The following is a 22,253-nucleotide window of genomic DNA, read 5'->3' as shown; positions in this document are numbered from 1 at the left end:
CTATAATTATGAGGACTGACACAATAGTATGTTGGGGCAACAGAATGAGGAATTTGTGAATTTGCCCATATCAATAACAATTAAATTGAATAATATGAATGACTGATATAAGAATGTGATAGTAAATATATATAATGAGCTCAAACTTTGACTTTTCCTATTGAAACAGAACAGGCAAAATTTGATCAAATTATAATTTTTTACTATTACGCTATTATAGGCAGGGCCCATTTGTTTTATACGTGTATCATAATATCCCGACGGTTCTGTTTATGCTATGTGATAGTTAAAACTACCACATCATGTCTCAAATCACTCTAATCATTATATATAACTTTTTTAATTGCTGTCTGAAGTGGTTTTGGCATTAGGTTAAAAACATTTACAAACACAATTGGGCAAACTACTTTGTACCCCCCCCACCCCCCAACAAACTTGAAACAGGTTTCACTGTAAAGGGCTCAGGCGCAGATTAAAATTGAAAAACCCATTGCAAATATATTTCTTGACTAAAAATCTAAATTGAGTGTAAATAACCCATGCGCACGCTTCTGCAACTTCAATTTGCAATGTTCTACATACAAGTGTATTCTGTATTTCCAACGTAATTTTTCCTGTGACATCAGCCTACTATATGCAAACAAATGTATTAAACTAAATGGCCACAAAAACACTAAAGTCACAAACAAGAAATTACATTGAACACCTAATTCAAACATTCATATTAAGGCTTTATTCATCTGTTTTGATAATTTCTCAAATAATTACATAAGTCTGTATCAGTTTTCTACAGAGCAAAGTTTAAAGCTAGTCTCTATCATCGAAACAACACCAAAAAATTATTGAGACACTATAAAGATAAGGTAAAATTTCTGAATTGAACCTGTACCCATTAGAAACTTAATTGCTTAAAGAGACAAGATAATGTCATGCACTTTTTGATGGCTCTAGTCCAATGTGTTGTAATACACCCACTTTGTACCATTTTGAATATCAAATGAAAGGTAAAAATCCAAAAGTTGCAAAGACTGTCACTGAATGTGCCCATCTTTTCAATAAAACACAACTGTACTGATCACATGCCAACACTCACAAATTGTCATGGGGCAATGAGCCCTTAAAAAGCAGCATGTGAGTAGCTTAATTATAAACCATTTTTGAAATTGCACTTTGTTCAGTTAATTAGCATAATTTCCTTAAAACAACCTTTACCGTGCTTTTTGAAGCACCGAAATGTTGAGTCAACCTTGCCTAAGTCGAATCTGTTGGGACTGAAGAAATAGCTTTGACTTAGAGAGAATTCAAGTTATGAGGGGTAAAAACAATAGAATGTAAAGAGAAGAGGACTTGAAAAGACCTTCGACTTAGGCGATTATTTGACTTATGCGAGGTCGACTTAGACAAGGTATTACCACATTATGCGAATGAAATGTTTTTATATCAAATGCAGCATGGTTTCTAGATTAAATTTTGAAGAGTCTCAACATCTTTTTGTGGCAGTTAATTTGACTATTTATGAGAAAATGCTTTCAATCTAATGAATCTATCAAGAACTTTTACTTGTAAACTTACAAGAACTGGTACACAAAAAAGGTATAGGTGCAATATAATTATGTAGTATTAAATTCAACATCAAAAGTAAGTGCCCTCTCCCGAAGAACCCCCCATGATTGCCATAGAATCAATTTCTTTTCAAAGTAACACCAAGAAAAGGATATAGCTATGGTATAGAAACCAGTTTCTTAAAATCACCAAATGTGACTCAATGGCTGCATGCTATATGGGAACAACATGAACCCAAATTCCTGCATTTTCAAAAAGTACATAAATGTAGTTCATGTACATGATTAGTTCTTGTTTTTTGTTATACCAGATCTTGTTTTTATTGAATGTACATGTATCACCATTCATGCCTCCAAGAACCAAATTGTGATGACATTCCACTGTCTCATTTCAGGCGACTTAATATTTTGCTTCTTCCCCCTCTTGCCCTGACTGTACCCTTTCCTAAATTCATAAGAATTTTCCACCTCAGCCCTTCCCATTTCCAACAACTTCCCTTTTCCTCCATTTTGATACAGAATTTCTGGATTTTTGTCAAATATGGCCTGACAGGCATCATTCACAGCCTTGTACTGTGAATTTCTTCCATCCTCTGACAAAATGCGTGCCCGGTCTCTATGATGTGAAGTGGTAGGTGGTGGAGATGCTGTAGGAGGAGATGCTCCAGGAATATATCTGTTGAGTGTTGCTTGTTTTATTATTTTCTTGGTGTCCAGTTGATTTCCACCTGGAGAAACAAACAAAATAAAAAGCATACTGTAACACACAGGGTTGCATTTGATTACTTGCTTTATTACATTTTGGATTGTAATTGATTATGAATTAGGATTTCAATTCTATCAGTAAATTTGTGCTTGCAATTGAACAATGACCATAAAACAAAATTAATGCTAACTTCAATTTGATATTGATGTCATGTTTTCAAATGAGTATTAACAAAATGTGCTGAAAATAACATTTTATCTTTTAAAAGTTAAAATGAGCACCCTTTTCAAAAATTAAATGAATTTGATTCATGATAAGTGTAATCAAAATATAATTGGTAATAAACAGTCGATTATGATTATTTGACCTCCCAAATCTTGATTACTTTACTAATACTGGAAAAAAAATTAAATAAATAAGGCATAGTTTGAACTTGTCACTACACCAGGAACAAAATATAAGTTAAACTTTTTTACTATAATGCATTCAAACAATGTAAATTCTATTTCTTTAATTTTGAGCGTTGACCTGGGTATTCTGACAAAAAGAATTGAACAAGGAAAAGAGTAACCAATGAGAAAATAGGAAAATATCATTGGAACACTCAATAAAAGGTTAAATCATTCATGCATTCCATTTATCTGTGCAAATCCAGACTTTTGATCGTGAATTTCAATTTCTAAGTTTCCTTTTCGGTCATAAGATGGAAGAATTAATTGTTGAAAAATTATGCTCAGTTGATTTTTCATTAACTTTTTCTTTTGTTATCATCATCATCATCGGTCATCCATAGACGGAACAAAATAAGCAGATGCAGCAGAGTGGGTAGCCCATAATTTTCTGTCCAGTATTAGTTGCTGAACTTCGGATTCCTTGAGACGAATAAACCAGGGATATTCAAAACCAAATGCACATAAAAGAGTCTTTACCTGAGCTATTAGAGTCCTTTGATGTCAAGTTGGACATTGATGTGGAGGGTATCGGTGACGTTGGTTTCTCAAGGTTTGGTATCTTTGTTGATATCGGTGAAGAGTGATGTGGAGAGAAGTCAGCAGAATAATCGCAGTCATGTTGAATGTCATCAACGCTAGAGAAGTCGTCATCTGGCAAGCCTGGGCTCATGCTAGGACTGCTGTATTAGGGTTCATAAACAAAATTTGAAAGGGTTTAGAATGTGAATATATTTTTATGTTACCGTATATATATATTGAAAACAATTATTATCATAGTAAAATGGCCAAGCTTGTTCCTTTCCTGCCCAAGGGGAAGGGGGGAAGGTTATGATTAAGTATATTCGCCATTTTTAGTAAAAAAAAATGAAAGCAAGCATTTTGCCAATTCAATCTTCTTTTGGGCCACACTACAAGAGGGTGCCATTTTATACAGTAGTAACACATGGGCTATTTTGACAGTACGCAATGCAACACACAATTGAACTTGTTTTTAGAATATCACGTCACATCAATAATATAATTGGAAGCGACATTAGGTTAAGGTTTAGATCGTCATTCGGCCACGTGGTCGAGCGGTCTAGGCACAGAGCACTCACACGACGATCGATTTTACTGCGCAAGTTCGAGTCCCACCTTGGCAGGCAATTTTTCACGCAAATTCCTTTTTACATTAATAAAGTATAAAGAGAAAACAACAAGTTTTGCATTTGCAATAGCTATAAATTACATTTCTGGACCTGTGCTCCAAAGGAGACTACCATTGTACACACCATGAGGGCTTGTGCCATGTCAATCTGAACTCTTTTGCTACAAAATTTCCCTTACCAAATTTCCCATGTCTGGACGGATATTGGAATATTTTTTTTTGGGGGGGGGGGCGGGGTGAAATTATACATTTAGAAAAAAAATTTCAAATAAATTACAAGATTCGCAAGAAAACAGTTGGAGTTTTACAATGAGTCCTTTTTTATAATCTTCTTTGATGTTTTCTGGTAATTCTTGTAATCTTTATGGGAACATTGATAAAATACCAATACATTAGAATATCTTAAATTATATATTTTCAATTATTCAAATCAAAACTTTAGTTCAGCCCCTGTCAGCAGCTCATCATATTGAAATAGTTGAAAGCACTATCAAATTGGCATTATGATGTCACAATACATGAAGACCAATTTGTGTGATTTCTTTTTAGTGCAGGATAGTGCCGGTGTCAACAAAATGCGCATGGGCGAAATAATATTGCCCGTCATCAATGACGAGGGGCATTACAATGAATCAGTTTCCCCATAAAAATGCTAGATGAGGTTAAAAATAAAATTATCCTTACCTATATGAAAAGTTTGGGCTCGGGCTTCTATTTTCAGTGGCAAAGGTAAAATGTAGAGGTTCCGAATTTGATAAATATGGAAATACATCAGCTTCTACCTCTGTACCATCCTCAAGCTGGATGTTCAAGAGTTGGTCTCTGCTCTGTTGCAGTTTATCCAGTGCTGAAAAGAGAGGAAAAAAAATTGAAAAAAATTAAATAAATAAACAATATAGAAGACAAAAGAAATGTTATTAACAACTAAATTTGCTAGTTACATCTCACTGTGCAATTACAATCAGAAGTTTATATTTGGTAAGATTTCAAAATACCCATCAGGTCGGCTCTGTTATTCTTTGTTTAAGAGCAGATTTTTTTTGAAAGATGACTTGTAAAAATGTTAATGTTATTAACTAAAATTTAACCCTAACTAGGCCGGGGGGGGGCCCTCCGAGGCCCCCTCCCCCTCGACAAATTTTGCGATCATTTCGCCGCGCGAAAATTTCTGGTCATGCGGCCCACTGACTTTTTTCTTTCAAGTCTCCCGCAACTTTTAAGACCATTTTCACGAAAATCGGACATACCGTTACGATGCTACGCAACATTTTATACACGCATGTCAGCCTCAAAACCGCTCCAAAACGTGATTTTGTGTACAAAGTCAATGCAAATTGAACTTGTCTTTAGAATATCACGTCACATCAATAATATAATTGGTAGCGACATTAGGTTAAGGTTTAGATCGTCATTCGGCCACGTGGTCGAGCGGTCTAGGCACAGAGCACTCACACGACGATCGATTTTACTGCGCAAGTTCGAGTCCCACCTTGGCAGGCAATTTTTCACGCAAATTCCTTTTTACATTAATAAAGTATAAAGAGAAAACAACAAGTTTTGCATTTGCAATAGCTATAAATTACATTTCTGGACCTGTGCTCCAAAGGAGACTACCATTGTACACACCATGAGGGCTTGTGCCATGTCAATCTGAACTCTTTTGCTACAAAATTTCCCTTACCAAATTTCCCATGTCTGGACGGATATTGGAATATTTTTTTGGGGGGGGCGGGGTGAAATTATACATTTAGAAAAAAAATTCAAATAAATTACAAGATTCGCAAGAAAACAGTTGGAGTTTTACAATGAGTCCTTTTTTATAATCTTCTTCGATGTTTTCTGGTAATTCTTGTAATCTTTATGGGAACATTGATAAAATACCAATACATTAGAATATCTTAAATTATATATTTTCAATTATTCAAATCAAAACTTTAGTTCAGCCCCTGTCAGCAGCTCATCATATTGAAATAGTTGAAAGCACTATCAAATTGGCATTATGATGTCACAATACATGAAGACCAATTTGTGTGATTTCTTTTTAGTGCAGGATAGTGCCTGTGTCAACAAAATGCGCATGGGCGAAATAATATTGCCCGTCATCAATGACGAGGGGCATTACAATGAATCAGTTTCCCCATAAAAATGCTAGATGAGGTTAAAAATAAAATTATCCTTACCTATATGAAAAGTTTGGGCTCGGGCTTCTATTTTCAGTGGCAAAGGTAAAATGTAGAGGTTCCGAATTTGATAAATATGGAAATACATCAGCTTCTACCTCTGTACCATCCTCAAGCTGGATGTTCAAGAGTTGGTCTCTGCTCTGTTGCAGTTTATCCAGTGCTGAAAAGAGAGAAAAAAAATTGAAAAAAATTAAATAAATAAACAATATAGAAGACAAAAGAAATGTTATTAACAACTAAATTTGCTAGTTACATCTCACTGTGCAATTACAATCAGAAGTTTATATTTGGTAAGATTTCAAAATACCCATCAGGTCGGCTCTGTTATTCTTTGTTTAAGAGCAGATTTTTTTTGAAAGATGACTTGTAAAAATGTTAATGTTATTAACTAAAATTTAACCCTAACTAGGCCGGGGGGGGGGCCCTCCGAGGCCCCCTCCCCCTCGACAAATTTCGCGATCATTTCGCCGCGCGAAAATTTCTGGTCACGCAGCCCACTGACTTTTTTCTTTCAAGTCTCTCGTAACTTTTAAGACCATTTTCACGAAAATCGGACATACCGTTACGACGCTACGCAACATTTTATACACGCATGTCAGCCTCAAAACCGCTCCAAAACGTGATTTTGTGTACAAAGTCAATGCAAATTGATTTTTTTCAATTAATTCACATAAAAATTCATATTTTTACTTTCAATGGCTGAAATCAATTTATTTTTATAGGTCAATTATGCTTGAAAAAATATTTGCAACAAATTTCGCTCAAAAAACAATAGAAAACATAAAAAATTAATCATTGTTGGCGCAATTTTTTTGCGAAGTATTGTAAGTCATGATACAAGGAATACTTATACCAAAAATTAGCTTTATATCAGCTACATTTAGGTGATTTAGAGCAAAAAATGTGTTTTTCTGCATAAATACACGCTTTGTGTCGTCTGCTAGTGCATGTTTGCACCCTCCGTTGCCCAACTCTCGATGACGTCATGCATAAATGAATACATTATGAAAAACCCATAAAGAGTGCATTTTTTCAAAAATCTGATGATGCAATTTTGTAGCTTACGTGATACTCAACTCGCGTGCAAATTTTTGCGGCGATAGCGCGATCGACAGCCGAGAACTGATGGGGGGGGCCTCTCCGGCCATAAGAACTCATGAAATGCCCCGGCCTAGTTAGGGTTAAGTCTGATAATAAGTTTTTCTTTTTGTACACATAATCACATATACCGTTTTGTTTGTTCATACCACTCACATTTTTATTATGTATACTTGTTTTTCAAAGATTTTATCCTGGAAAACACCAGTAAAATGTAACAATAACAATCTAATATATACCTTTAGTGACAAGTTCGTCAAAATTGGACGCTATAACTGATTTTTTCATGCTCCTGTGCCACACCTTCCACATCTTAGGAGAATCCATTGTGTCATAAACTTGGGATTTATCTACAAACTCAATAGGAGAGAATAAATTTCAAAGATGTCAAGATATATTCACATTTTAAATTATATATTATATATATTCACATTTATAATTATATATCACTGATTTTATAAGACCCGTGAATGTAAAGTTGCATAAATTTTTCCATTTTAATCTCTTATAAAACAAAGTGATCACCGAAATGTGTCTTGCCCAGTAGCAGCCAGTTCCAGGCAGAATTGAAATCGGACAAAAAAAGTTGAAGGAGTAGCGTTCTGTAGCCAATTTTACAAAATGATAAAAAATACCTAGGGTTTAGGGTCAAAATTCTGTGGGGAAGTTTTGTAGATCCTCACCAAGCCCTATCACATAAAGCAAACAAAATTGAAATTTGATGAAAAATGGCAAAGGAGTAACCTTTTGCAGCCAATCTGAAATACCGGTCGAAAATCAAGGTCAAAGGACAAGAAAATAAGACAAGAAAACAAGAGATACGCATGACTTTAAAATATGTGAATTTTTTTGTGGCCCAACCTGTATCTATTTTGACTACCTGTAACGTTTTGCAGCCAAGCTGAAATATAGGTCGAGAATCAGGGTCAAAGGTCAAAATAATATGTCAAGAATGTAAAGAAGTTTTGTAATGATTTGGCTTGAACCTGTCTCCGCACTCATTCAAGACACCATTTTAAGATCGGCCATATAGCACCACTCAAACAACATCTCAAATTCAAAGATAGAAGACACTATTCAAGAAAACAAGAGATACGTATGACTTTAAAATATGTGCATTTTTTATGGCCCAACCTGTATTTATTTTGACTATCTGTCACGTTTTGCAGCCAATCTGAAATATATGTCGAAAATCAGGGTCAAAGGTCAAAATTATGTCAAGAAGTTTTGTAATAAATTAGCTTGAACCTGTCTCCGCACTCATTCAAGACACCATTTTAAGATCGGCCATATAGCACCACTCAAACAACATCTCAAATTCAAAGATAGAAGACACTATTCAAGAAAACAAGAGATACGTATGACTTTAAAATATGTGAATTTTTTTGTGGCCCAACCTGTATCTATTTTGACTACCTGTAAGTAACGTTTTGCAGCCAATCTGAAATATAGGTCGAAAATCAGGGTCAAAGGTCAAAATAATATGTCAAGAATGTAAAGAAGTTTTGTAATGATTTGGCTTGAACCTGTCTCCGCACTCATTCAAGACATCATTTTAAGATCGGCTTTTTACAGCACCACTCAAACATCTCAAATTCAAAGATAGCAGACACTATTCAAGAAAACAAGAAATTCATGACTTTAAAATATGTGCATTTTTTATGGCCCAACCTGTATTTATTTTGACTATCTGTCACGTTTTGCAGCCAATCTGAAATATATGTCGAAAATCAGGGTCAAAGGTCAAAATTATGTCAAGAAGTTTTGTAATAAATTAGCTTGAACCTGTCTCCGCACTCATTCAAGACACCATTTTAAGATCGGCCATATAGCACCACTCAAACAACATCTCAAATTCAAAGATAGAAGACACTATTCAAGAAAACAAGAGATACGTATGACTTTAAAATATGTGAATTTTTTTGTGGCCCAACCTGTATCTATTTTGACTACCTGTAAGTAACGTTTTGCAGCCAATCTGAAATATAGGTCGAAAATCAGGGTCAAAGGTCAAAATAATATGTCAAGAATGTCAAGAAGTTTTGAAATGAATTGGCTTGAACCTGTCTCCGCACTCATTCAAGACACCATTTTAAGATCGGCTTTTTACAGCACCACTCAACAACATCTCAAATTCAAAGATAACAGACACTATTCAAGAAAACAAGAAATTCATGACTTTACAATATGTGCATGTCAAGAAGTTTTGTAATAAATTGGCTTGAACCTGTCTCCGCACTCATTCAAGACACCATTTTAAGATCGGCCATTTTATATAGCACCACTCAAACAACATCTCAAATTCAAAGATAGAAGACACTATTCAAGAAAACAAGAGATACGTATGACTTTAAGATATGTGAATTTTTCATGGCCCAACCTGTATCTATTTTGACTACCTGTAAGTAACGTTTTGCAGCCAATCTGAAATATATTCAAGAAAACAAGAGATTCATTACTAAAAAAATGTGCAATTTGTTGTGGCCCAAAGTGTATTCATTTTGACTACCTGTATTACTCACCAGTTATAGAAGTTCTTCCCAATTACTTGCTACTGTAATTGCCCCGACAACGATCAATGAAGATGGAAATCTACCAATTCCTGTTGCAGAAGAAGAAAGATCTTGGTGTGATTTTTGACCAGAAACTCGAATTTTCGAACCATGTCGACAAAATTTGTTCTACAGCAAACCGTTAACTGGGCATCATCATTTACCCGCACATGTCGTTGAGACTCCTTCAAATCTAATTTAGAAAAGTTTTGGTCATCGAATAAAAAAAAAGACAAATATAATATCGTTCAAAGTTTTTCCTGTACATGTTCAACTGCTATATAGCGCCATACAATTATTAGAAGCAGAATTTACTCATCATGAAGTCAGCGAGAGACACATAAGTTTTTACTTTATGCCTACATCCAAGCTATTAAGTTTACTTTCGTGCTAAAAACCTCCGAGGTTGATTGAGTCCCTGACCTTTTTCACCGTATTGTATGTCATTCATCCTTTTTTTAATTAAAGTAAATTGCTTGTTCAACAGCTTATATTCTTCCCACTTTGCAATTAGAGGGTCCATTAGCACTTTCTTTGGAATAGTGTTGAAACCTGAAGAGTTTGTTGAAGGAGGTAAATTAAGAGATGATGATGATAAGGAATGGTTATATCCTTTTGCTGGTCTACTGCAACCTGAAGAGTTTGTTGAAGGAGGTAAATTAAGAGATGATGAGGAGGAGGAATGGATATCTTCCCCTGCTGGATTACTGCAACCTGAAGAATTTGTTGGAGGTAAATTGAGAGACGACGATGATGTGGATTGGATGGAATGGTTATCTTCCTTCAGTAGACTATAAAGTTTCCTTGTTTCATTGCCAGATAATTGATTTCTTGTTTTTTGTGCTCTCCTCTTCAAGTATGCCTTTCTGGCTTCTTTGTTGTGCTTCCCCATTAGTTCATCATCAGTAATCTGTAATCAAGAGCGTAAATAAAATGAAGAAGATTAAAAAATAAATATATGAAGAGTCACTTGGGGATAACGTTAAAGTATGCAGTGATAAATAAAAAAAAAAATGTCCACGTAAATTATAAATGCAAACTTACATCCCGAAAAAGGGGATACATTTTGACCACTCTCGACTTTAATAAAACTACATAACTTTCTAAAGGGAATTTTAAAATAAAATTACAGATAGAAGCTCTAATTCATAAGGTATTTTGCAAACTAAAAATTTTGATAACAAGTGGATTAGTAAATTACGCGATGCGCAATATATGTCCCCGCCGATAATGTAAAATTCCCATTATGTCGCATCGGTGCTATCACATAAGGCAAACGGAATCGAAATCAGATGAAAATTGGTGAAGTAGTAGCATTTTGTAGCCAATGTACATAATAGGTCAAAGTCAATGTCAAAGGGGTCAAAATTCCGTGAAGAAGTTTTGTAGTCTTCACCTAGTGCTATCACATAAAGCAAACGGACTCGAAATCGGATGAAAAATGGCGAAGGAGTAGCATTTTGTAGCCAATTAACGATATAGGTCAAAAATCAAGGTCAAAGGTCAAAATTCTGTGAAGAAGTTTTGTAGCCATCACCTAGTGCTATCACATAAAGCACATGGAATCTCACATTCACCTTCTTGAAGAATGATATGTTCATTCTTATGACCTGATTTCATCTCTTTGCAACAATTGTGTTGCCACGTCTGTGGATCACTCTCATTGGTCTTGGGTCAAATGGTGAACTTATCTTGGGTTGATGAACAAGGACAACATCTCCTTTCAGATCACTCACTTTGCTATGCAGTACTTTGTCTGGATTCTCCTCATTTGTTTCTGTTCTGCATCTTTGACTTTCATCTCTCTTTGTCCAGCTGTTTCTGCTTCAGGCTGTTGTGTTTTAAGGTAATTTACAGTTGTCGACCATCTAGAGCTTTGCTTGGAGAGATGTTTGTTGTGTGTGTGGAGTAGCTCAGTACATCCGAAGGAATTTGAAGAGTAGTTGTTTCCAGCTTCCTTCTGTGTGAGCTGTTCTAATGACTTTGACTAGGCATCTGTTAAATTGCTCAATGGCTCCATTGGCTCTTGGCCATAGTGGTGTCACTTTCCTGTGTCGGGATCCAAGGTGGGCAGCAAATTTTCCAAACTCATGGCCGCTGAATGGAGGGCCGTTGTCCGTTTTCAGTATATGAGGTACTCCTTGCCTGGCAAAAATTTTGTATTGCTGCTTCGCAGAAGTTGTTGACACAACTTCTACTTCTGGGTATCGGCTGTAGTTGTCAATAACAACCAATAAGTATTCTCCAGATGGAAGTGGTCCTAGGAAGTCGGCTGATATCCCTTTCCATGGTCCATTTGGTAGAGATGTCATTCTGAATGGTACTGGTTTTTCAGTGGTGCTGTTCCTGCTGCTTGACAAGGTATGCATGATTTATCTTCGACCATTCTGTCTATTCCTAGGAACCGTACCTTTTCCCTTAGGGCTTTTGTTTTCACAATGCCTTGATGAGCACTGTCTGCAATTTCAATAGCCTTTTGTAAGTGAGATGGGAAGCACCAGTCTTCTTCCTCTAAGTTGCAGTCCATCATGAATAATGAACTCATCTCTGCAATGTTTGTACATCTTCAATTCAGGTTGTTCCTAGTCCTCTCGGTTCTGTGTTTCTACGGCTTTCTCAGTTTCTGCAACGTGTGATCTTCTGACGTCGCTGCTCGAATCTCCTCAGTGGTCATTGCTTTAGGGACTGCATTAGCACTTCTGTAGTTCAAGTAGTGCTCGTCTGTATTGACTGTTATTGTTGAGGGTGTCTGCTCAGGTAGTCAGGTGGATTTTCCTCATCTCTACCGGGTTGGTACAAGAGTGCAGTTGCATCTCAGTCTCCATCTCTCTATTCTGGCTGACATTGGAGTTTGCTTATCAAAGATTCTTATTAGTGGTTTGTGATCTATGGAAATGCTCTACCCCAAACTACTGCTAGCATTTCTCTTTCTGAGAATATCTGGACTCTGTCTCTGTTAGAGTTTTGCTGGCATAGGATATAGGTTGGTTATTCTGGCACAGCATTGCTCCTAGTCCAACTGGACTTGCATCCACTATTAACTTTGTTGGCTGAGTTGGGTCATAGTATGGCATTGTGTGAGAGTTTGCCATTGTTTTCTTGAGTTTCTTGAATGCTTCCCATTCTGGCCTTTCCCATTTCCACCCTACATCTTGGTGTGTTAGCTGTCTGAATGGAGCTGTGATGGTTGAATATCCTGGTATGAATCTGGAAATGTAGGAAGCTAGGCCAAGAAGAGATTTCACCTCTTTCGCATTTGTTGGTGATTCAGCATTTACGATGGACTTCACTTTCTTGGGTTCCGGACGAGGACCATTCTGGCTGAAGATGTGGCATATAAGTATAATTTGACCTCTGGGCATGAGAACTTGCACTTCTCTTGGTTTAGTTTTACATCATATGACTCTAGCCTCTCTAGAACTGCAAAAAGATTGGTATGTTCTGCAGTTTTCCCATATATATACAATTATGTCATCTTGACACATTTTTACTCCATTAAGTCCTGACAAACGCTCTGCTACTGCTTGAAATATCTCTGATGCTGCATTTGGATGTCGTTCTCTCTTGATGGCGGTGTTTGCTTGCCTCATGTCTTCCTCTCTGTTTGTTTTGGTACAACCACAATCGGACTGATCCATGGAGTTGGGCCTTCTATTGTTTCAATGATACCCATTTTCTCCAATCTGTCTCATTCTCTTTCAACATTCCTTCTGGTATGGAACGGAATTCTGTGTTTTTGTTGTTTAGGCCTGATATTTTCATCAATATGTAGCTTGATCTACTTTCCTTTCAGTTTCCCCATCCCTGGGGCAAAAAGGGACTTGTAATTCTCAGTGATTTTTGAACGTGTCATTTGTTGTCTTCTGACACTGGATTGTTATCATATTCAGGACTGTGGCAGTGTCAAGACTTAACAAGTTGCCTTTGCTAGCCTTGACCACATGGAAATTGGCTGCACAGAGATCCTTGTGATGGCTTGAGTTTCACGTTGATAATTCCTATGAAATGGCTTGTTTGATCCATAAGGATAGATTTTTGTGTTAGCTCTGTATTTGTATCTTCTGAGTCTTCTTCATGGCATGAAATGTTGTAGCATCCATGATATTTACCGTTGCACCTGAATCTATCAGTGCTGTCAATTTGTAGTCTTGGATCAACACCTATGTCATGCCTTTTGGTAGACATCTCTGTTCATCAAGCGTTGCATATGTATGTCCAAAATCTGCGAATGTGTATTCTGGAGTTGGGCAGTCGCTGTCAGCTTGCTTAACTTGGTTGACTCCCATTCAAAATCTGTCAATGCCTTCAAATGTACCCAACATCGATGACTTAAATGTGTCGTCTTGTTCCTGCTTTGCCTTTCTCTGGGACATCCTCCTGTCTGTGCAACGCACCTTCTTGATGTGTCTCCATATTCTCTGTCTGGCCTTTGATGTACCATTTTTGATGGCTTAAATGCTTGGTTTTGTTATGCATCTCCTTGATACTTCACCGTATTCCCTTTCATGTCTTTTTGGGCAGTCGCTGTCAGCTTGCTTAACTTGGTTGATTCAATTGGGTTTGGACTGGCAGACTGTGGCAAAATGTCAAATCTTATGGCATGATTTACACTCTTTATTCTTGGCTGGACAGGTCTTGTGATGAGGGTATTGACCGCCACAGAAATAGCACTGATTGGTTACTGATGGAGTCTTTTGTCTGGCTGGTTGTTGCAAGTGTGAACGCGGTCGGTTTCTGCAAAAATTCTGTTTGACCCTCACATCAGGTCTCCCTTTGGTTGCATTCACTGATTCTTCCTGTTTGTCTTGGTCAGACTGGTTGACTGCATTAACTGTTTCCTTCAATTCCCCAGCTTGCTTTTCACTGGCCTCTAGGGCTCTGCCTAACTTCTGAAGAGTTAAATCGGCTCCCTTGCATAGGGCTTGGCGTCGGAGGGTATTGGATTTACAGTGCATTATGATTTGAGCCATTATTTCTTTATGATCGTCAGCAGAAGTGCATGTTTTGGCCAACTTTCTCAATCTTGTTGCAAAGTGATCTAGGATTTCTCCTGGTTCCTGCCTTGCCTGACGGAATACATACTAATGGGTTGGCTTTTGGTTTGAAATATGCATTCGGGCTATCAACTGCTTTGTCATACTATCATTCCCAGTGTTATTCAATGTATCAAATATGTCATCAACTTTTGGGCCAGCATAGTGTAGAAGCATTGCTCGTTTTCTCTTAGAATCTGTGATGTCTAGTGCAATCATGAGCCTTTCGAATCTGGATAGCCATTTGGTCCACTGCGGGCCTGGATTTACTTCTGAAATGAAATGTTAAGATGTTGCGGTAATCATTATTATTTCAACTGAGTTTGAACCGAGTCCAAAAATTGAGGCTTTTTTGTGTGTGTGTAATCAGCTGTGTGGGCTTGATTTCAAAATGACTTATTTCTTCTCCTTATCAGCCTTGTTATATGTACATTCACAAATCTAAATATTTGATGAATCAGTAGATTCAGTTCCAATATTTACAAAGTATTGGTTAAAGGTATTGTTTAACTTTGTGAGCAGCCGATTTAAGAAATTCTCAAACCAAGATGAAACATGTGTACAAGTGCATGTATTAGAACTAATAAACCCCGAAAACAACCATTATTGAGAATGAAAAGCTAGAACTACAAGGCAAACCCCGATTTTGTAAATAGGCGTCTTATAGACGCCTAAATAGTACACAAGTGTAAATGGGTTCCTGTACCGTTTGTCTTTATCCAGTAGATGCTGAATCAGCAATGTTCACAGCTGTGGAGAAAGCAGAACAGTAGAAGTAGGTTTTAGAATCCTCTAAAGTGTATGGGATGAAATTAAGATGGTATTTCCGGTCACTTTATATTTCAGTTTTTGAAGCACTAAATAATTAATTTCGTACGCAATTTTTTCTGAGCTTCATTTTTGTAACATATCACAGACACAGGTGACAAGTGTGACCTTCTAGCTAAGATTTTTTAAAAGTCAAACCAATGTTAACCAATCTCTTTAAATCTATTTGCGTGTAGTTACAGTAGGATCATAAATAACACAACCATCATTTGTATTGAAATTTAAGAGAGGAACACTTGTTTGTTCTTCCTATTAAGACTCTGTTGCACACCACAACTCTATCTTTTTTTAAATGAATTTTCTAGGTATTATGATTAGGATGAGATGACAAACTACAAAGCATTATTTTTTTTGTAATTTTCGTGCTTTGGGGGAAGGGAGTGGTTCCGCGTGTGAACTGAAATTTGTGGCATACATTATTAGAATAAAAAGACTAGTCACAACGGTGAGTGCATAGACCCTCAGTCTTCACCAACCGTTTACATTGTACATGCTTTCTTGTGAGAGCCGCGCATTGCGCCCGTACCGGTACCTCTTCTGCTCTTCTGGGTCCGGGACGTCCTTGCGATTGGCGGACTAATCTCCGAATTCTACATCTGTAACAAATATAGATGTGTTACAATTACAGTGTATATTATGAATATAAATCCAGATATAAGCACATAGGCCTATGCTTTGTGGGGTTTTTTTATCTGGAGATAACATTACAAAATAAACGATCAAAATCATGGACGAGATGCCCAATAACAGTAAGAATAAGATCTATGACCAAAAGCAAGTTTTAGAACTTTAGAGTTGAAAAAAATCCAAACTGCGTAAAACCCTAAATAATCGAACTACAACGACATCACACAGGTGATAATTTGACATAATTATGTCCCATTTTGGCTTTGCCCCCCCCCTAAAAAATAAGGACTATAAATTACTGCAGAGATCATAAAATCACACAGCCATCTCGGCCAAGTCGTTCCATTGCCCTCCGACTAATTGTAAATTTTGTGATTTGATATTGATTTCTTAATAAAACAGAAAATTAGTTATAGAACAAGAACATATCTCTATGGTCCATACATTAGAAAAAATACATAAAATCCAAGTCATGAAATCAAAGGAAAATGCGGGAAAAGAATACTTCGTCCAAATCTGTCAATGCCTTAAAATGCACCCAATATCGATGGCTTAAGTGCTTAGTTTTGTTGCGGCATTGCTCCTCTCTGCGACCCCCTTTCTGTGCCACAAATTTTCTAGACACTTCATCACATTCCCTTTTAGTCCAGGATAGACCCCATAGAAAATTGGTGCCGGGTAAAAATGGCAGAGGCAAAAATGGCAGAGGTAAAAATGGCAGAGGTAATAATGGCAGAGGTAAACATGGCAGGGGCAAAAATGGCAGAGGAAAAATGGCAGAGGTAAAAATGGCAGATATAAAAATGGCAGAGGTAAAAATGGAAGAGGTAATAATGGCAGAGGTAAAAATGGCAGAGGTATAAATGACAGAGGTAAAGATCAGAACACGCTACAACAACAAGTAAGACAGGGTCTTTTCGTTTAATATCAGTCATAATTATTGAACTTGAATGGACTATCGACGAAATAATTATTATGAACTGATTAAATATTACATGGATTTTTTCATCATTTTAAGTCTATACCTTATCGTTGATATATGATTAAACTCAAACATTTTCATGCCAACATGATTTCAATTAGTGATTGATGAAGGATTTATCTTGGCCAGTTCGTATAGTAGAACAGCACTTCATCCCATACATACCCAACCAATTTTAATGTAAACACCAATGTGCGCTACCATTAACACTAATAGACAATTTCGGGATTTCTCTGAACCACTTGCATAATTTGGATAATAGAAAAACAACAAAACGCTATGTAATAAAAATATATATTTTTTTCTATATATACTTCAATATCAGAATGGATCCGAATAGATATTGATATGATACGCATGTTTAATGTATATGATATAATAATAGAAATTAAGTGTTCAGTTTTTCTGAGCAATACCTCATTGCACCTATAGTCCAAGTGGATGTCAGCTCCCTAAACCAGTTTCTATGGTAACAGTTACCACATGAATTTCGAAATTTCGAAATCAGGGATTTAAATTTATAGATGTTTTTTACGTACCATTCTATTTACTTATTTTTAAGAGGAAATTCATCCTGGCTAATGGTTTACTGTAAAAATTAGCAGAAAATATAATGGTGGTTTGCGGAAAGTCCATCAAAGATTAAGAAAGTTATTAGAAGTTTGAGTTTTTGATCTGTGACGTCATATAGCAGCTGCCCCGTATTTTATGCACTAAAATATATGCTTTTCAATTTTTTAATCAGTGGTTCATGATTGCCCCCAAAAATAATTTTCAGGAGCGGATGTGAAATGATTTATAATGTTGATATACTTCAGGTACAATAGAAACCATTTTATTTATTTTTTTCTAAGAAAATGACATTTCATTTATATTTTGTATTACACCATAATTATGTGGGAAAAACTGCTCGGAAATGACGTCACCGTTAAAACGTAAAATTCTAATAGCTTTTTAAGTCTTTGATGGTTTCCCTAAAACCCCACAGATATCATTTTAATTATTTTCTGCTATTTGTACAATAAACTTTATGTCATTGTGAATTTCCCCTGTAATCATAGTAATGAATTAAGTATAATACTTGGGACCCAAAGTGTGCTTCAAATTTAAATATTAAAAGAGCGATGTGACATGAGAAGGCCGTGCATGCAAGTTCAGGAAAAAAAATAGGAAATACAAACGCAAGTGTTATCAATTTGGTGCAGAAGATCTACAGTGTCATTTAAAAATGTTACGTTTTCCATTAGTCAAACATTATAATTCCAATTTTCTTCTCAGAACCTTGTTTTATTTAATCTACTCTATGCATGGAGAGGATGTGGATTTTGTCCTTTTTACCTCTGCCATTATTACCGCTGTCATTTATGCCTCTGCCATTTTTACCTCTGCCATTTTTACCTTTACCATTTTTACCTCTGCCATTTTTACCTCTGCCATTTTTACCTTTGCCATTTTTACCTTTGCCATTTTTACCTCTGCCATTTTTACCTTTGCCATTTTTACCTCTGCCATTTTTACCTTTGCCATTTTTACCTCTGCCATTTTTACCTCTGCCATTTTTACCTTTGCCATTTTTACCTCTGCCATTTTTACACCGAGCCAGAAAATTGACCAAACCTTGTTTTTTTATATATACAATATTTTTTGATGGTTTCTTGTCAATTCGAGGGTGCTGATTACGAATCTGAATGATGCCACTCGTGTAACCTTGAGCATTTTCCGCAAATTGGCAAAATCCAATATGGCCGCCAAAATATGCAAATTACCCATGAAACTCATAAAATTGTCCGCACATTGGCTGTGAAATGCATGAAATTGTGTGGCAGGAGTGAAATACAATCTTAAAAAATAATTTTTGACAAAATATTTATCTTCCTGATATTCAAAATGGCCGCCATAGGCCATTGTATACACTATCATGTACAATATGAATAGGGAAAAATAATTTTCAAAAAATGAACACTAAACTGCAAAAATGGAGATGTATGAACGAAGTAATATATGCAAATCATCATTACTAATGAGATATATTATTTATTATGTCAAATATGGGAACATTGCTGTATTTCGATATCTAAAATAGCCGCCACTGGCCCAAACAGTATTGCGTACAATGGCAATGGCCGGGGCCCAAAAAAAATGAGAAGATTGAGCATTAAAATGCATATTATTAAGATAAACGAGTGGAATACTGACTAAAAACATAATTGTAAATATGCCATTTATGTGGTAAATGCTGTATTTTGAAATTCAAAATGGCCGCCATAGCCCCTATATTCATCATGTACAATGCGAATAGAGAAACTAATTTTCACACGAGTAAGAAACATAAAATGCATGTAATTGTGATCTATGAGTAAAATATTGTCTGACAACATGTTTTATAGCAAGACATATCATTTCTTTTGTCATGCATGAAATAAATACTGTATTATGAAATTCAAAATGGCGCTAACAGTATTATCTACAATGTGAACGGGGACATATAATTTGTAAGAATTTGGATTTGCTTGACTATGACATCCATATAATCCTGTTGTATGAGTAAAACGTTGTTTGAAAACATTTTTTTTAATCATCGCATTTCTTCTTTCATATAGGTGATAAATACTGTATTTTGACATTCAAAATAACCTCTACAAGCCCTAACTAAATTATGTAACATGCGAACAGGGAAACTAATTTTCACAAGAGTGAGAATCATAAAATGCATATAACTGTGATGTACGCATAAAGATATTGTCTTAAACATTATTTTATTAACTAAATACATCACATATGGGTCGTGGACATGGTGGAGGTAATAAATGCTGTACTTTGAAATCCAAAATGGCTGCCATAGGTCCTAAAAGTATTGTGTACATTGTAACATGGGACATATAATTTTGACAGAATTTGGCTTTGCTTGACTCTAAATATTGCATATAATTGTGAATTGTGATGTAAAGGTGAATTATTGTCTAAAACCATGGTTTCTAACTAGATATATCATAATGTTGTGTAATTAAGGTGATAAATGCTGCATTTTTAAATTGAAAATGGCCACCATAGGCACTTATCGTATAATATACAATTTGGGTGGAGACAAATGATGTTCACAAAAAGAGCATATGACAGCCATTTTGAATGTTGAAATACAGTATTTATCACCTAAATTACATAAGATATGATATATTTTTTTATAAATCATGTTTTCAGACAACATTCCACTCATACATCACCATTTGACCAAGCAAAGCCAAATTCTGTTCAAATGATTTGTTCCCATTCATATTGTGTATAATTCCGTAAGGGACTGTAGCGGCCATTTTGACTTAAAAATAACCGTATTTATCACCTAACTGGCAGAATAAATGATATATCTTAATAGAAATTATGCTTTCAGACAATATTTTACTCATAGATCACTATTACGTGCATTTATGGTGCTCACTCCTGTGAATATTGGTTTCCCACTTTGCATTGTACATAATACGGTTAATGTCGATGGCGGCCATTTTGAAAGTCGAAATACAGTATTTAACACAAACTTGAAACCTGAATGATACATTTCGTTAGAAAATACGTTTTTAGACAGTATCCAATTAATTTATCACATATATATGCATTTTAGCGCTCACTCTTGTGATTTCTTTTCTCCCATTTCTCATTGTGTATAATACTTTTAGGGCCTTTGGCAGCCATTTTGAATATCAGAATACAACATTCACCACATACATGGCATATTAATAATATATTTCGTTAATAATTATGTTTATAGTCAGTATTCCAACTGTTTAATCTTCATAATAAGCATTTTAGTGATCACTCTTGAGAATTTTTTGGCCCCCATTGCCATTGTACGCAATACTGTTTGGGCCAGTGGCGGCTATTTTAGATATCAAAATACTGCAATTTTCCCATATATGACATCACAAATGATATATCTCGTTAGTAATGGTGATTTGCATATATTACTTCGTTCATACATCGCGATTTTTTGCAGTTTAGTGCTCATTTTTGTGAAAATTAGTTTTCCCTATTCATATTGTACATGATAGTGTATACAATGGCCTATGGCGGCCATTTTGAATATCAGGAAAATAATTTTTTGTCAAAAATTATTTTTTAAGATTGTATTTCACTCCTGCCACACAATTTCATGCATTTCACAGCCAATGTGCGGACAATTTTATGATTTTCATGGGTAATTTGCATATTTTGGCGGCCATATTGGATTTTGCCAATTTGCGGAAAATGCTCAAGGTTACACGAGTGGCATCATTCAGATTCGTAATCAGCACCCTCGAATTGACAAGAAACCATCAAAAAATATTGTATATATAAAAAAACAAGGTCATGCCTCTTCTATCCTGGACTATTTTGTTTCTTTGACGTACCATCTACATCAAACAAAAAAAAGTTTTGAATGGCTACGCTTGGATTCAAACCCACATCCTACAGATTGAAAGACTAGTCAAAACTGCTAGACCACGATGTCATCACTTATGATGATGATAACAATGTTGAAGACAATTAGGTATTTTATTATTTATATAGATGTTTGGGAATATTAATATTCTCTACAACTTAGTTCCTCCTGGCCAAATATTTTGTAACATGAAAATTTGAATATAAGTATGATTTTTATATTCACTTGTACATAATGAGATTTGCATTTATTTCTTCTTCAAATAGAGTACTCTGTTGCATCTAGGCCATTGGGTGATTCTTTCATTGGGCTGTTACATCTTGATTATTCCGTGAAACAAATCCTGATAAATTATTATACATCATGTAGTTCCATTGATTTTTTCAATGTGATGTTTTGTTCATTCTTCAAACTCTATCATGACCCGTATCAATTATGATTAGTGGTCAACAATTTGAATCATTCAAAACAGCAACATGAATCACGATCCGACAGAATCAGCGTTTATACGACCATCTTTCTAACGCTGTTTCTCCCTGAATTCGGGCCGATCCAGTGCGCATCACAGTGGGCAGTTTGACCCAGGAAGCATAGGTCAACATTTTCGCGCGTGTTTCTAAATTCACGTCGGCTGCTAGATTTTTGCTGCCGCCGGAGCTAACGCGCGATCGT

The 22,253-nt window shown here is 35.8% G+C and overlaps 2 protein-coding genes across 2 annotated transcripts; both read right to left on the bottom strand.

Moving 5' to 3' along the window:
• Positions 1-1,038: 1,038 nt before the first annotated feature.
• Positions 1,039-6,737, bottom strand: LOC121429749. Its single transcript, XM_041626950.1, has 3 exons — positions 4,552-6,737; positions 3,198-3,400; positions 1,039-2,290 (listed from the first exon to the last, which is right to left on the bottom strand). Exons 2-3 carry the CDS (start codon positions 3,388-3,390, stop codon positions 1,908-1,910), a joined length of 576 nt encoding a protein of 191 aa, XP_041482884.1. The 5' UTR covers positions 3,391-3,400; positions 4,552-6,737; the 3' UTR covers positions 1,039-1,907.
• A 4,876-nt stretch (positions 6,738-11,613) lies between these two features.
• On the bottom strand, positions 11,614-12,069 carry LOC121430172 (uncharacterized protein K02A2.6-like). Its single transcript, XM_041627449.1, has one exon. The coding sequence runs from the start codon at positions 12,067-12,069 to the stop codon at positions 11,614-11,616; it is 456 nt and encodes a 151-aa protein (XP_041483383.1).
• Between the last annotated feature and the right edge of the window lie 10,184 nt (positions 12,070-22,253).

This window comes from Lytechinus variegatus, chromosome 16 (assembly GCF_018143015.1).
Source record: "Lytechinus variegatus isolate NC3 chromosome 16, Lvar_3.0, whole genome shotgun sequence".
Classification (NCBI taxonomy): Eukaryota; Metazoa; Echinodermata; class Echinoidea; order Temnopleuroida; family Toxopneustidae; genus Lytechinus; species Lytechinus variegatus.
Note: the sequence above shows the minus strand (reverse complement) of the source record. Positions and strands in the feature narration are given on the sequence as shown.